The 14513-nt window shown below is 51.4% G+C and overlaps 1 protein-coding gene across 22 annotated transcripts in view; it reads left to right on the top strand.

Annotated features, from left to right (window-relative positions):
* Window positions 1-14513, top strand: part of LOC101119116 (transducin beta like 1 X-linked) — a 247841-nt gene that overhangs the window by 203227 nt on the left and 30101 nt on the right. For all 22 annotated transcript variants that reach the window (XM_060408649.1, XM_060408658.1, XM_060408662.1 and 19 more), the window contains one exon: window positions 10192-10337. In XM_060408649.1, coding sequence (XP_060264632.1) covers window positions 10192-10337 — 146 coding nt within the window. The remainder of the gene's footprint in view (window positions 1-10191; window positions 10338-14513) is intronic.

The raw sequence follows: 14513 nt of genomic DNA on the forward strand, positions 1-14513 counted from the left end.
GGGCTTCCCTGGTGGCTCAGATGGTAAAGTGTCTGCCTGTAATGTGGGAGACCTGGGTTCGATCCCTGGGTTGGGAAGATTCCCTGGAGAAGGAAATGGCAACCCACTGCAGTACTCTTGCCTGGAAAATTCCATGGATGGAGGAGCCTGGTAGGCTACAGTCCATGGGGTCACGAAGAGTTGGGACACGACTGAGCGACTTCAGCGGTTCAGCACTTAACTGGGCTCAGTGGTAAAGAATCCACCTGCCAGCATAGGAGTCTTGGATTCGATCCCTGGGTTGGGAAGATCCCCTGGAGAAAGAAATGGCAACCCACTCCAGTATCCCTGTCTGGGAGATCCCATGGACAGAGGCGCCTGGCGGGTTACAGTCCACTGGGTCACAGAGAGTCAGACACAGCTTAGTGACTAAACAACATCAGCCATTTCACCTCCCTCCAGCCTCTTTTCCATGTTTATTGGTTACCTGTACTCTCGCCAACTCCCCTGCACCTGAATCTCCTGGTCTCCCACACCGAGAGGAAGGCAGGCCGTGTTGCAGGCCTCTGCGGTTCTGTGGCAGAAAACTACGATTCAGGAAGAACGGATGGGGGAGAATGGACAGAGAGTGCTCACTGCTCTGCGTCCAGGGATGCTCCAGAAACAAGGAGGCACTGATCTACCTTAGAATCCACACTTTTGTTTCCAGAGATGATCCCATTGTTAGGTGCCATCCCCGTTTGTCGTTGACTCGCTGAGTCGTGTCCGACTCTCTGCGACCCCATGGACCACAGCACGCCAGGCTTCCCTATCCATCACCACCTCCCGAAGCTTGCTCAAACTCATATCCGTTGAGTCGGTGAGGCCCACCAACCATCTCATCCTCTGTCGTCCTCTTCTCCTCCCACCTTCAGTCTTCCCCAGCATCAGGGTCTTTGTCAAAGAGTTCGCTCTTCCCATCAGGTGGCCAAAGGATTGGGGCTTCAGCTTCAGCATCAGTCCTTCCAGTGAATATTCAGCACTGATCTCCTTTAAGAGGGACTGGTTGGAGCTCCTTGCAGTCCAAGGGACTCTCAAGAGTCTTCTCCAGCACCACAGTTCAGAAGCATCAGTTGTTTGGCGCTCAGCCTTTTTTTATTGTCCAGCTCTCACATCCGCACACGACTGCTGGAAAAAATCACAGCTTTGACTGTTGAGACCTCTGTCGGCAAAGCACCGTCTCTGGTTTTCCATGCGCTGTCTACGTTTGTCATGGCGCTTCTTCCAAGGAGCAAGCGTCTTCATTTCACGGCTGCAGTCACCATCTGCAGTGATTTTCGAACTGGGCTTCCATCCACATAGCCAGTTGGAATGGATGAGTGTCCTGACCAGTGGCTGCTTGACATTCACTGATTGTAGGGTTGGACCGATGGCCAGAGCCAGTGGGCTCTCTCTCTCTCTCTCTCTCTCTCTCTCTCTCTCTCTCTCTGAGAGGTGGCTCTCGTGAAAATCATGTTACAGACCTCCCAGGCACACAGACTCTAACTCTCGTCTGTCCAGTGGGCAGCGTTCCCACTGAGCTGCTCGCTCACCCTCGTTTCCATAAAGCTGTAGTCTCAGTTCCTGTCTATTTCTCGGTGATGTGGCCCCTGGTGAGATAAGCTTTCTTGTATCCCTGGCAGCGTGACATGGCCTGGCCCCTTCCCACAGGAACTGTAAGTCACGGGTTCTTGGTGGCCTTAATCTCTGTGTGACGTCACTCACTCACCTCCATAAATCAAGATCTCGCGGGTTCAGTTGGGACGATGAGGTCGTTCCTTCCTCTGTATAGAATTGAAAGGGACCTTGGCGATCAGCTAATTCCACCTGTTTTGTTGGTTAGAGAAGGAAGCTAATGAGGGCAGGCCCAGGCTGGTGAAGTGTGTTCTCTCCACAAATAGAAAGTTGTTCAGTTGCTCAGTTGTGTCCGACTCTGTGACCCCATGGACTGCGGCACGCCGGGCCTCCCAGTCCATCACCATCTCCCAGAGTTTGCTCAGACTCATGTCCATTTGAGTTGATGATTCCATCCGGCCACCTCATCCTCTGTCGCCCCCTTCGTAATAAAAAGGAACTGTAGCAAATGCATGGAATGTTGTTCAAAGACTTAGCAACTGCACACCAACACACCCTCTGGTGACAAGCAGAGGTGTTCCAGGTGTTGCCCCCGTCTCCCTCTGGCTGACAGAAGTGCCCACACTTCACAACCAGGAACCACCGTTGTACACCAAGGGAGCAGAGTCTTAAGCAGAGGTGTCCTGCAGGAAAGTGGTATATATGCTTCTCGCAAAGGCAGCCTGGTGAGGTATAGTGAGAGATGGCCAAGCTTCTTACGGCAGGAAATGAGAGGTTTGCAGGGCTACGTTTGGGTCTGCAGACTCTTCACTGCTTTTGAGATTGAGAGGGAGTCCTCGGTTCCTCGTGTCAGATCAGCCAGGTTACCGTGACGGCCTTGGGTCCTGTCGACTAGCACCTAGAAAGCTCTACTACTGCCGGCTGACACTTAGGGAAGTACTCGGTGAACGGCGGCTACTGATGCCGTCACCTTGTCAATCACACAGAGCAGAAGGCGCATCTCAGGGCCTTTCCGGCTGCCGTGACAAAAGGCTGCAGACCGAGAGGCTCGTAAACACGAACAGTTTGTTTCTTACCATTACGGAGAATAGGAATTCCCAGGTGCCGGTGGAGTCACTGCAGGCTGCTGAAAGGCCAGGAAGGTGTTGTGGGAAGAAAGTTGTATGTGGTCCTGCAGATAACAGTCATGAACTGAGTGTTTGCCGTGTCGATGTTTGGACACTAACCCCATTCGTGAGGACCCCACCCTCGTGTCCTAATCACCTCCTTGACACCACCACCTTCAGTTCAGTTCCGTTCAGTCACTCAGTCGTGTCCGACTCTTTGCAACCCCATGAACCACAGCACACCAGGCCTCCCTGTCTGTCACCAATTCCTGGAGTTTACCCAAACTCATGTTCATTGAGATCCAAGCATTTCATCCTCTGTTATCCCCTTCTTCTCCTGCCCTCAATCTTTCTCAGCATCAGGGTCTTTCCCAGTGAGTCAGCTCTTCGCATCAGGTGACCAAAGTATTGGAGCTTCAGCTTCAGCATCAATCCTTCCAATGAACACCCAGGACTGATCTCCTTTAAGATGGACTGGTTGGATCTCCTTGCAGTCCAAGGGACTCTCAAGAGTCTTCTCCAGCACCAGAGTTCAAAAGCAGACACCACCACCTGACGGAGTGCATTTTCAGCGTATGAATGTTGGGAGACAGGCGTTTAGTCCATAGCAGTAAGAAAGGGCAGAATGGATGCGGGGTAGACTGACACTTGCTTTCGTGTGGTCTGTGTCTGCGGGTCCATATATATATATTTGCACACACGTCTGTGGTACACATATATATACATACATACGTTCGTACATATGTGTATATATGGGCTTCCCAGGTGGCACAGTTGGTAAAGAATCCACCTGCCAGTGTAGGAGATGCCAGAGGCGTGGGTTCGATACCCTTGGGTCAGGATGTTATCCCCTGGAGGAGGCAATGGCAACCCACTGTAGTATTCTTGCCTGGAGAATCCCATGGACAGAGGAGCCTGGCGGGCTGCAGTCTAAGGGGTCGCAAAGAGGTGGACACAGCTAAGCTACTGAACACACAGACACATAAGTGTGTATATACAATATACACGTAATAGTCAAGTTGGCACACGTTTCCTATAAAGGAGCATATCCTAAATATTTTTGACTTTGTGGCCCATCTGGAGGAGGGCATGGCAACCCACCTCAGTATTCTTGCCTGGAGAATCCCCATGGATAGAGGAGCCTGCCAGGCTACAGTCCCTGGAGTCGCAAAGAGTCAGACACGACGGAGCAGTGAACACTTTCACTTGCGGCCCATACTGTGTGTCTTGCAATGACTCAGCTCTGCCGTTGCAGTGTGAAAGCATCCACAGATAGCGTATCAACTCATGGGCAACAACTGCTCCAATAAAACTTGATTGATAAACACAGGCAGCATGGGCCCTGAGCTGCATATCCCTGGTCTAGACAATTTTCATATCGTGCCCGCCGGCTTTGGATAGCTGTCAGTATTCCCAGTACTGAGTCTATGAAGTCCTTAATAAAGACTCTGCATTTAGTGCCTCAAACAGATGCCTGTAATGCTGCCTTTAATGTTAAGAGTTGGACACGCTTGGTCGTGTGCAACTCTTTGTGACCCCATGGACTACACCGTCGACGGGATTCTCCAGGCCAGGATACCAGAGTGGGTAGCCTTTCCCCTCTCCAGGGGATCTTCCCAACCAAGGTGCCTTTGTTTCAGCTGAAGGTGGACCACCGGCCTCACAGCTGCCCGAATATTACATGTCTGCCTTTCTCTGCTGAATAAGCAGTGTTTCCAAGGGCCAGTGAGTGATTCTTCAGCAGGTTCTGCTGATGAACCAGGCCAACATTTAATTGGGCAGGATGGTTCACTGCACAGCTCGAATGGTTTGGGAGGCCATTTGTGAAAGAGGTCTGGCTTAGTGGTTTAGCAGTGGTTTAGTTTTTAATCTGTTTGGGTTGCCTAGTGGGTGAGGCACATCCATGCCCACACTGCTTTCCTAGCACCTGTCACCCCAAATGGGAAGAACAGTGCTCTTCAAGATCTTATTATTTTTACGTATTGTTTGTGTTGAAGCATAGTGGATCTACAGTGTGTTAGTTTCAGATGTATAGCACCAGATCTTTTTTTTCAATGTATTGTTTTTATTGAAGGATAGTTGATCTACGGTATGTGTGTGTTTTGGGTGTTTAGCAAGTGAAAGTGAAAGTCGCTCAGTTGTGTCCAGCTCTTTTCGACTCCATGGACTCTGGGATTCTCCAGGCCCGTATACTGGAGTGGGTGACCTTTCCCTTCTGCAGGGGATCTTCCCAACCCAGGGATGGAACCCAGGTCTCCCGCACTGCAGGCGGATTCTCTACCAGCTGAGCCACCAGGGAAGCCCCATATACGTATATTCTTTTTAAACTTCTGTCACTTTACAGGTTATTGCACGGCATTGACTGTCGTCGTGTGTGCCTTGCAGTAGGTCCTTGTTGGTTATCTGTTCTCTGAATGGTATTGTGTCTCTGTTAATCCCAGACTGCTAATTATCCCTTCCCTACCTTCCCCTTTAGTAACCACAAGTTTGTTTTCTAAATCTGGATGTCTGTTTCTGTTTGGTAAATAAGTACATTAGTGCTTTTTTTTTTTTTAGAGCCTCTATATACAGGTGATATCATTTGGTTTTTGTCTTTGTCTGACTCACTTCACTTAGTATGATAGTGTTCAGTTCCATCCACGTTGCTGCAAATGGCATTGTTTCATTGCTTTTCTTGGCTCAGTAAGATTCCATTTTGTGTATGTACCGTGTCTTCTTTATCTGTTCACCTGTTGATGGACTTCTCGGTTGTTGGCATGTCTTGCCTATTGTAAATAATGCTGCAGTGGACAGATGGGGTGCATACTTAACTCTTGATGGTCTTGTTGTGCCTTATAGAAAATGTAGTATAAATCTTTCCCTTTAGACACTGAAGAATCCGCCTGAAGTGCAGGAGACCTGGGTTTGATCCCTGGGTTGGGAAGATCCCCTGAAGGAGGGCATGGCAACCCACTCCAGTATACTTTCCTGGAAGAATCCCCTGGACAGAGGAGCCTGGCGGGCTACAGTCCACGGAGGTCACAAAGAGTCAGACACGACTGAGCGGCTAAGCACATGGAAACCTTTCCCATCTTAGCATGCTTATCCCCTTTTTTCCTCTTCAGAAATACTCTGACTTCACCTGGTTATCCGCCCGTGCCCCCGGCCCCCCCATTACTGTGTGTTTCCTGAATTCTCTGGCTTCCTTTTTAGTGACAGCAATCCACCCGTGGTGTTTATAAATGGAGCAGAAGCGTGTAGACCTGAGGACTGTGTCATTAAGGGGCTGTGGTTCCTGTGGGTCTTTGGTTCTCTGCCGTGGCGGGGTTCGTCAGACGTTTTTCGGTTGTCATGACTGAGGAAGGCTTGCTACTAACATCTAGTGTGTAATGAGACGGCCCTATTGGTGCAGTGGTTAGAACCCCACACTTTCACTCCCACGGCCATGGATTCAGGCCCTGGTTTGGTAACTAAGATCATGTGGGGCAGGGCACCATGCAGGGCAGCCAAAAAAAAACCCAAGACAGAAAACAAACATCCAGGGTGTGGAGATCATAGATGCTGCTAAACATCTTGTAATGCCTAGGACACAGCACTTCTCACAACAAAGAACAGTTTGGTCTAAATGTCACGGTTGAGAAACCTTCCTGAGAAGTGCTTCATCGGGGACGCCTCCTAGGTAGTGGGCAGGTCTGCAGGCTTCAGCGACTGCTCCAGTGGACACCAGCGGCAGTCACACTGAGCCGTCATGTGGATCGGTCATCCAGGTGCCACCAAGCTCTCTATTCTGCCCCTTTCACCAACTTCCACGCCTGCCACTGAGCCGGTCCCGAGCGTTTCCGTCTCTGCCTGCTGATACTGTGTTCTTTATTCCTCCGTGTCTTGCTAGGTGGAAGAAGGGGTGTGCAGAAAGCTGAACAGGCTTAAGGCACAGAAGCTACAGGACCAGCAAGCTGCAAGTGAATATGCTCAGTAGCCTTGGAGTCCGATTGGGAGGGGTGGGTGCTGATGCTGGTGGAGGCTGGGCCACCCCAAGGGTAGCATCCTTCCTGGAGATAGCAGTCTTCCAAGGTGACTCCAGACTGAATTTTGCGAGCCTCCCCCCAATACATACGTTTAAACGTAACCTGGGTCCATGGAGTCAAAGCTACGGTTTTTCCTGTAGTCGTGTATGGATATAAGAGTTGGACCATAAAGAAGGCTGAGCGCCAAAGAATTGATGCTTGTGAACTGTGGTGTTGGAGACGACTCTTGAGAGTCCCTTGGATGGCAAGGAGATCCAACCAGTCCATCCTGAAGAAAATCAACCCTGCGTATTCACTGGAAGGACTGATGCTGAAACTCTTAATGTTTTGGCCATCTGATGTGAAGGCTGACTCACTGGAAAAGACCTTGTTCCTGGGAATGATTGAAGGCAGGAGGAGAAGCAGGCGACAGAGGATGAGATGGTGGATGGCATCACCAACTTAGTGGACATGAGTTTAAGCAAACTCTGGGAGATGGTGAAGGACAGAGGAGCCTGGTGTACGGCAGTCCATGGGTTTGCAGAGTCGGACACAGCTGAGCAACTGAACAACTATCCCCAGTTAATACTGGGAAGTTCAGTCATTAGGAATGATCAGGTCCTGAGGATGGGGCCTTTGTGAATGCAGTTAGTGCCCTTGTAAGAGGCCCCACAGAGCTTTCTTGCTCCTGAGGTTACGAGGAAAACGTAGTCATGTGTATGGTCCGTAAAGTGGTTCTCAGCACACACTGAACGTGCCAGTGCCTTGATCTTGGAGTTTAGCCTCCAGAACTGTGAGCAGTAAATGTCTGTGGCTGACACCACGCAGGCTGTGGGATTTTCCTCCAGCAGCTCGAATGGACAAAGACGTACACCAGAAGTGTGACCTCTCTCTGACGACTGCTACTCCATCGGTTGCTGAGAGGTTATTTGTCTGGGGCCCTGGCCATAGTCCACGCTGTGCCCTGGGGCAGTGCTCTGCAGAAGGTGCTACGTGGAATTTTGTGGTGGGCTGAGAGACGGGTGTCCAGCCACAAGCTTGGAGCTAGCGCGTGGCCTGTGTCAGGCCCCAAGGGTGATCTAGGGACCTGATTCATAAAAAGAAGAGAAGGGTGCAAGGGAGAGACTGCAGGCGGTCCTGTGCGTGCTTAGTCATTCAGTCATGTCCGACTCTTTGCAACCCTGTTGGCTCCTCTGTCCGTGGGGATTCTCCAGGAAAGAATACTGGAGTGGGTTGCCATTCCCTTCTCCAGGGAATGTTCCCAACCCAGGGATCTAACCCAGGGCCTCCCGCATTGCACGCAGATTCTTTAACCGTCTGAGCCAGCAGGGAGGGAAGGTGGTCGTGGGGAGGCTTACATGAATTAGGAAGCGTTCTTCAATTAGAAGCAAGACCTGGTCAGTTGTGGGCACCGTGTCGGAGCTGGCGGGGTGGCGTCTTGTCATTACCCCAGTGGGCGTGGTCCTGCTCTGGACCTCGTGACGATACCAGGAGGGAAGCAGATGACTCTCAGTCCTGCGTCCTGTCCCATCTGCTGATGGAGACACGGATAAGGAGATGGAAAAAGTCAGTGAGCCAGATGGTCACCCGGGAAGAATTCTACAAGACAGAAGCGACGATGGCCCAGAGTACGTAGGAAGGGAGTCCATGAGGTTGGGGCCTCTCTCAGCCAGTGATACCCACTCGGTCCTTCTCTGTCTGCTGACCCAGGTTTTTCTCGTGCACCCTTGCCGGAAACTGGATGAGAGAGCTTGGAGATTAAGACTCTGTGTGTGGTGGCGGAGATGCAAAGAATAAGGTCGTTGGTGAAGACGGGGGTGGATGTTTCTGTTGTGGCAGAAGTGGTTAGGGCAAAGGAGGGCCAGAGAGAGAACAAGTAAGAAGGAAAAACAGAAGGCCGATTTGCAGAGGGCCTTTCTGTGCTCATGCCCTTCCAACAACAGGAGCACAGGGACCCTGTGTTGGAGAGGGGCCTCCAAGGTGCTCTCCTGCACAGTCTCATGTAGGTGGTTCCAGCTTGTAAAGAAATAACACGGGAAGTTAATAGCAGGCTCTACAGTATTACTCTGGAAATAAATATGAATCAAGTGACTATTGCATGTATTCTTAATAATCAGGCCATGAGGAGGAGGGGTGGGGGAAGAGAAAGGGAAGTTTGCAGACAGGGCTCTCCTTGCCTGGAGCAACACTGCCATCTTGCGGGCCGTTCTGTGTGTTGCAGAGGCTGGCTGTATTTGTTGACCCAGATGGAGGCTGGGGGACCTGGGGGCGGGCAGCCCATCATCCGGCTGATGAAGGGGGTGTCCTAGGAAAGTGAAGTGGGGAGGCGGTGTGCAGGTTCCCCCGTGAGACTCCCCCCCAACCCCTCTACCCACCCCAGCACGTAGGATGAGCTGGTCTTGATGGGAAGATGTTCACAAGTGATGGCAGTGGGGTGCCCGGGACCCCCCAACAGGTGACAGCAGAGGGGAAACTTATGCCTCAGACCATTCCCTCCCCAACCCGAAGGCCCCCGAAAACCTCCTTCCTGGCCCTGCAGCCTCCTTCATTGACACGGCCTCGTTTGTTACAGCAGTCTCCGTCTTTGAATCGCGCCTCGTTCGTTACATGTAGTCACCGGCCCAGTCTTTCTCCTTGCATATTTTCATCCAAGCAGCTCCCTGCACGCCTTTTCCGTGAGCACCTTTCACCTGCCCAGTGTTGTCAGTGGGTTCGTGCTGAGGCATTTGACGAGGGTGCTGCAGGGGCTTTGCGGGTGTGGGGGACCCTTCATCCCTTAGCCAAGGGTGGGGAGGGGGTCATGCCCAGTTCCGTTAAGCGACTCAAGGTTACCTCGCGATGGGTGCAGAACCGCCTCATGTTTCTTCCCACGGTTGGTGATGAGCTTCATTTGCCCCGAACGCTGGGAGGAGGCTGGCTCCTGCCAGCAGACATCAGCGTGAGCTTCTGGAAGGAGCCGTGCGGAACCCAGGCACACAGAGCCTGGAGTCCAACTTCTGTAACGTCTACCCCAGGGCAGACTGTGGCCTCTGTTTTGCTTTTAATAATGCTGGAAAGGGTTGGGTATGGGGGAGGGGGAACTTCCCCGGCAGTCCAGTGCTTAAGACTCCTGAGCTCTCAGTGCAGGGGTGGGATGGAGCCATGGGTTCGATCCCTGGTCCAGGAACTAAGGTCCCACTTGCTGCGCTTGGTAGCCAAAAAATATTTTTTAAAAAATAAGTTGTTTCTTTGTTTAAATAATAATAATGGCACTGGAAAGCCTCTGCTTTCTTTCTTTCTTCTCTTTTTTTTTTTTTTTAAAGCCTCTGCTTTTTTACCAGCTGTTCCAGGCAGTCACACCTTGGTCTGCCGTCTGTCTCTGGGACACGGCCCACACCAGAGGCTGGGCGTCCTATGACCACGAACCCACCCCCTGCCCCGTACTCCTTAGGCGCAGGTGACCCCCCAGGGGTGCGTGCTACAAGTCCAGGCCTCACGGAACCCCACCCACCCACGCACCCTCCTACCCCACCTCCCATGCGCTTCTGCAGGTTTCTCCCACTCGGCGTTCACGTTCGGTATCGAGAGCCATATCAGCCAGTCCAACATCAACGGGACGCTAGTGCCGCCCGCCGCGCTCATCTCCATCCTGCAGAAGGGCCTGCAGTATGTGGAGGCCGAAATCAGCATCAACGAGGTAATGTGGGCCCTCCCCCGGGGGGTGGGCAGGCGGGGGAGCAGGACGGGGCCCCTGCAGCACGCTGCCGCCCCGGGGAGCCTGGGCGCTCTGGGAAGACCCTAGCGAGGGAGCTCCCCACAGCCTCTCCCAGTGCGTTAGGGTCCCGTCTTCCTTTATGCTAGCCCTTCTCCCAGCAGGGATCCCGGTGCTGTGACGCCCGAGGAGCCAGCTCCCGAGGCCCCGTAGATGGCTGTGGACTGGTTGGTCATGGTGGTATCACAGAGAGGCAATGCCTAGGCAGGTTGACAAGAAGTCCGGAGTTGCTGTGGAGCAGGAGGAGGAGAAGGAGAAAGGGGCCTGGGGTGCTCAAGGTGAAGATAGGGGCCTGGAATTCTCAAGGAGGAGGAAGGACAAACATCTTGTTTTTTTTCCCCTTGACATTCCTAAAGTCTTAGTCACATAAAACGTTTTTGTTATTTTTGAGCCTGAACTGATGAATACGTAAACAGCTCACTTTAAACTCTGTCCTAAGGATTATGTAACAACAGTGTATATCTCCTGCTTGAGGACAGTTTCTCCTTCCTGAAAACCTTCTGGCTTATCCTGTTATCTTAGATACGAATTATGGGAGTCGGTCTGGTAAAGTTTTCACAAACTTGAGACATTCTTTTGATTTCTTGTAATAATTAATGAGAAAGAATATAGCTCCCTTGCCAGCACTGGTAACACTCCGTCTAGTCAAGGCTATGCTTTTTCCAGTGGTCATGTATGGATGTGAGAGCTGGACTATAAAGAAAGCTGAGCGCCGAAGAATGGATGCATTTGAACTGTGGTGTTGGAGAAGAGTCTTGAGAGTCCCTTGGACTGCAAGGAGATCCAACCAGTCCATCCTAAAGATCAGTCCTGGGTGTTCATTGGAAGGACTGATGCTGAAGCTGAAACTCCAATACTATGGCCACCTGATGCGAAGAGCTGACTCATTGGGAAAGACCCTGATGCTGGGAAAGATTGAGGACAGGAGGAGAAGGGGACGACAGAAGAGGAGATGGCTGGATGGCATCACTGACTCAATGGACACGTGTTTGAGTGAACTCCAGGAGTTGCTGATGGACAGGGAGACCTGGCGTGCTGCAGTCCATGGGGTTGCAAAGAGTCGGACACGACGGAGTGACTGAACTGAACTGAACTGAACACTGGTGAGGGGGCCACTCTTCGTCCCCCTTCTGATATATGTGTCAGAAGCTTTCTCTGTCCCATTTTATACTTTAATTAAACTTCTGCTACACAACAGCTCTTGAGTGATCAAGCCTGGTCCCTGGTCCTGAAGTGAAATCTTCTTCTTTGGAGATCAAGAGTCCGACACCGTTCACCATGAAGGGATTATCGTGATGCGTGGAAAAGGATGCTGATTTATAGTCTCTTGGAATCCTCCTGGGATTTGTTCCAAGACCTGCCGTGGGCACCAAAATCCACAGGGGGTGCTCAGGTCCCACAGCCTGCCCTTCTGTATCTGCGGATTCCGCCCGCCGCGGAGGGCAAACACAGTGGTGAGCGTGCTGAAACACATCCGCGTGTAGTGGATCCTGGGAGGTCAGACCCGCCTCGTTCAAGACTCAGCCGTGCCTCACGACGGGCGTGGGCCAGCCACGGGCGCAGAAATCACCCTTCCTCCTGGAGGTCTCTCAGCAGTTCAGTGGAAGAGGGACCGTGTGAGTCATTTCGCCTAGAGTCTGTGTTTTATGTGAACCTGAGCAAGGGCACTCCCAGAAAATTGAAGCAGAGAGAGATGAGTACTGTTGAGTTCAAGGGGGTCATGTCAAGCGATGGCTTTGATAGAGGCCTCACTGCACAGCTGCCTCCGGGAGGTTGGGACCAGACGTGTGCATTTAAGTCGCTCCCGATTTGCTTAAATACCCTCCCTCTTTATAGATGAGGGCACGTGCGTATCGGGGCCAATTTTATAGCGGTTTTTAAATGAGTTATTGTAACCTTTTTTAAAAGTCAACATTCCGAAAACTAAAATCATGACATATGGTCCCATCACCTCATGGCAAATAGATGGGGAAACAATGGAAACAGTGAGGGACTTTATTTTGGGGGGCTCCAAAATCACTGCAGATGGTGACTGCAGTCATGAAATTAAAAGATGCTTGCTTCTTGAAAGAAAAGCTACGACCAACCTAGAGAGCATATTAAAAAGCAGAGACATTACTTTGCCGACAAAGGTCCCTCTAGTCAAAGCTATGGTTTTTTTCCCATTAGTCATGTATGGATGTGAGAGTTGGACCATAAGGAAAGCTGAGTGCCAAAGAATTGATACTTTTGAGCTGTGGTGCTGGAGAAAACTCTTGAGAGTCCCTTGGACTGCAGGGGAGATCCAACCAGTCCATCCTGAAGGAAATCAGTCCTGGATGTTCATTGGAAGGACTGATGCTGAAATTGAAACTGCAGTACTTTGGCCACCTGATGCGAAGAACTGACTCTTTGGAAAAGATCCTGATGCTGGTTTGCAAAGAGCCAGACATGACTGAGCAACTGAACTGAACTGAACCCTTTTAAAGATAAAGGGTGAGGGGTCAAGACAGCTTCCCTTCCCACCTGCTTTGCTGCTGTCTGGGGACTGTCCTGTGAGGATCCTGGGCCTCCTGTGACGTCCGGGTCTTGCTGGAGTCTCAGTCTGAGACCGTCTGATTGTAACTGCACTTAGCTCCCTTTCTCCCCCGTCCTGCCTCCGTTTAGCGACAGCCCCGCTCCATCCAGCACACCGCCGTGCCCCAGGTCCCCGTTTCCTGCTGTGACGCGTCCAGCATGGCTGACACCGTTCAGCGGCCACATGCCCCCTCCCCTTTACCACCAGAAGTCCGCTCCCACGGTCACCCCACCCTCGAGCCCGTCTCCCTGAACCCTTGCACACTTTGCTCCGCCTCCTCTTCCCCTTTCTCATCCTTGCAGGCCTGTCTTTTCTTTGTCGCATTTATCGCCACTTTCCCTTCAGCTTTTACAATCACAGACGTAGCGTATCTCACATTCTCTCTTGTGTGTTCCTCTCTCGTTTTCCAAAACCCCGCATCTCATAGAACACCCAGCTGTCTGCCGACACTGTAGGCTTTCCTGCCTGACAGCAGGCAATCTCCTCTTTCCTTTTCTTACATTGGGGTGCCCGGGATCTTCTGCTGGCAACACGATCCCATCTAAGTCTCTCTCTCTCTTTTTTTTTTCCCCACAAGATACGTGTGGGAATAGGAGTACAGGACCCCAGCTCTCAGATTGTGCAATGCTGTGATTGGATTTCCCTGCACACACACAGATGCACACAAGTGCACACACACGTAACAGATATATATACGGACACACACACCCACACAGGCACACATACAGACACATACCCACATACACACACACAGGCACACACACACACATACCCACATACACACACACACAGGCACACATACACACATACAGGCTTCCCTTGTAAAGGCAAAGGATTTTCAGCTGGTAAAGAATCCACCTGCAATGCAGGAGACCTAGGTTTGATTCCTGGTCAGAATGATCCACTGGAGAAGGGATAGGTTACCCACTCCAGTATTCTTGGGCTTCCCTGGTGGCTCAGCTGGTAAAGCATCCACCTGCAACGCAGGGGACCTGGGTTCAATCATGGGCTTGGGAAGATCCCTTGGAGAAGGGAACAGCTACCCACTCCAGCATTTTGGCCTGGAGAAGGGGTTGCGAAAGTTAGACGCGACTGAGTGACTTTCATTTTCACACACACACACATAGCCTCACATACACCCAGTTTCCATGTCTTTCATTTCCATACCTTCTCTCCCTTGTCAATTCAAAATGCAACATTGCCTAGAGGAGACGGAAAGGTCGTCTCACTTGTCACTTAGCTTTCCAGTTGTTACAAGTGAGACGGTGTGCGTTTAGAATTTAGGCAAGGAAGCGTTTTTATTACTCTGCGCAGTTACTACCTTTTGCAAAATCGTCATCCGTCTGGGGCATGAATATGCAAAGAAGGAAGGTGACGTAGAAGGCGGCCGGCCGGCCGGTCATCACTGGCCACTCCATGGGCAGAATCAGGGGATGAGGGTGACTTCTTTTTCCAGGTTCTACACTGGTCTCTAATTCTCAGATATTGCCTAGTATCCGGTAGTCAGCTGGGCTGCCGTTTCTTTTGACTACTGTGTAGTTGAC

This window comes from Ovis aries, chromosome Y (assembly GCF_016772045.2).
Source record: "Ovis aries strain OAR_USU_Benz2616 breed Rambouillet chromosome Y, ARS-UI_Ramb_v3.0, whole genome shotgun sequence".
NCBI classification, from domain to species: Eukaryota; Metazoa; Chordata; class Mammalia; order Artiodactyla; family Bovidae; genus Ovis; species Ovis aries.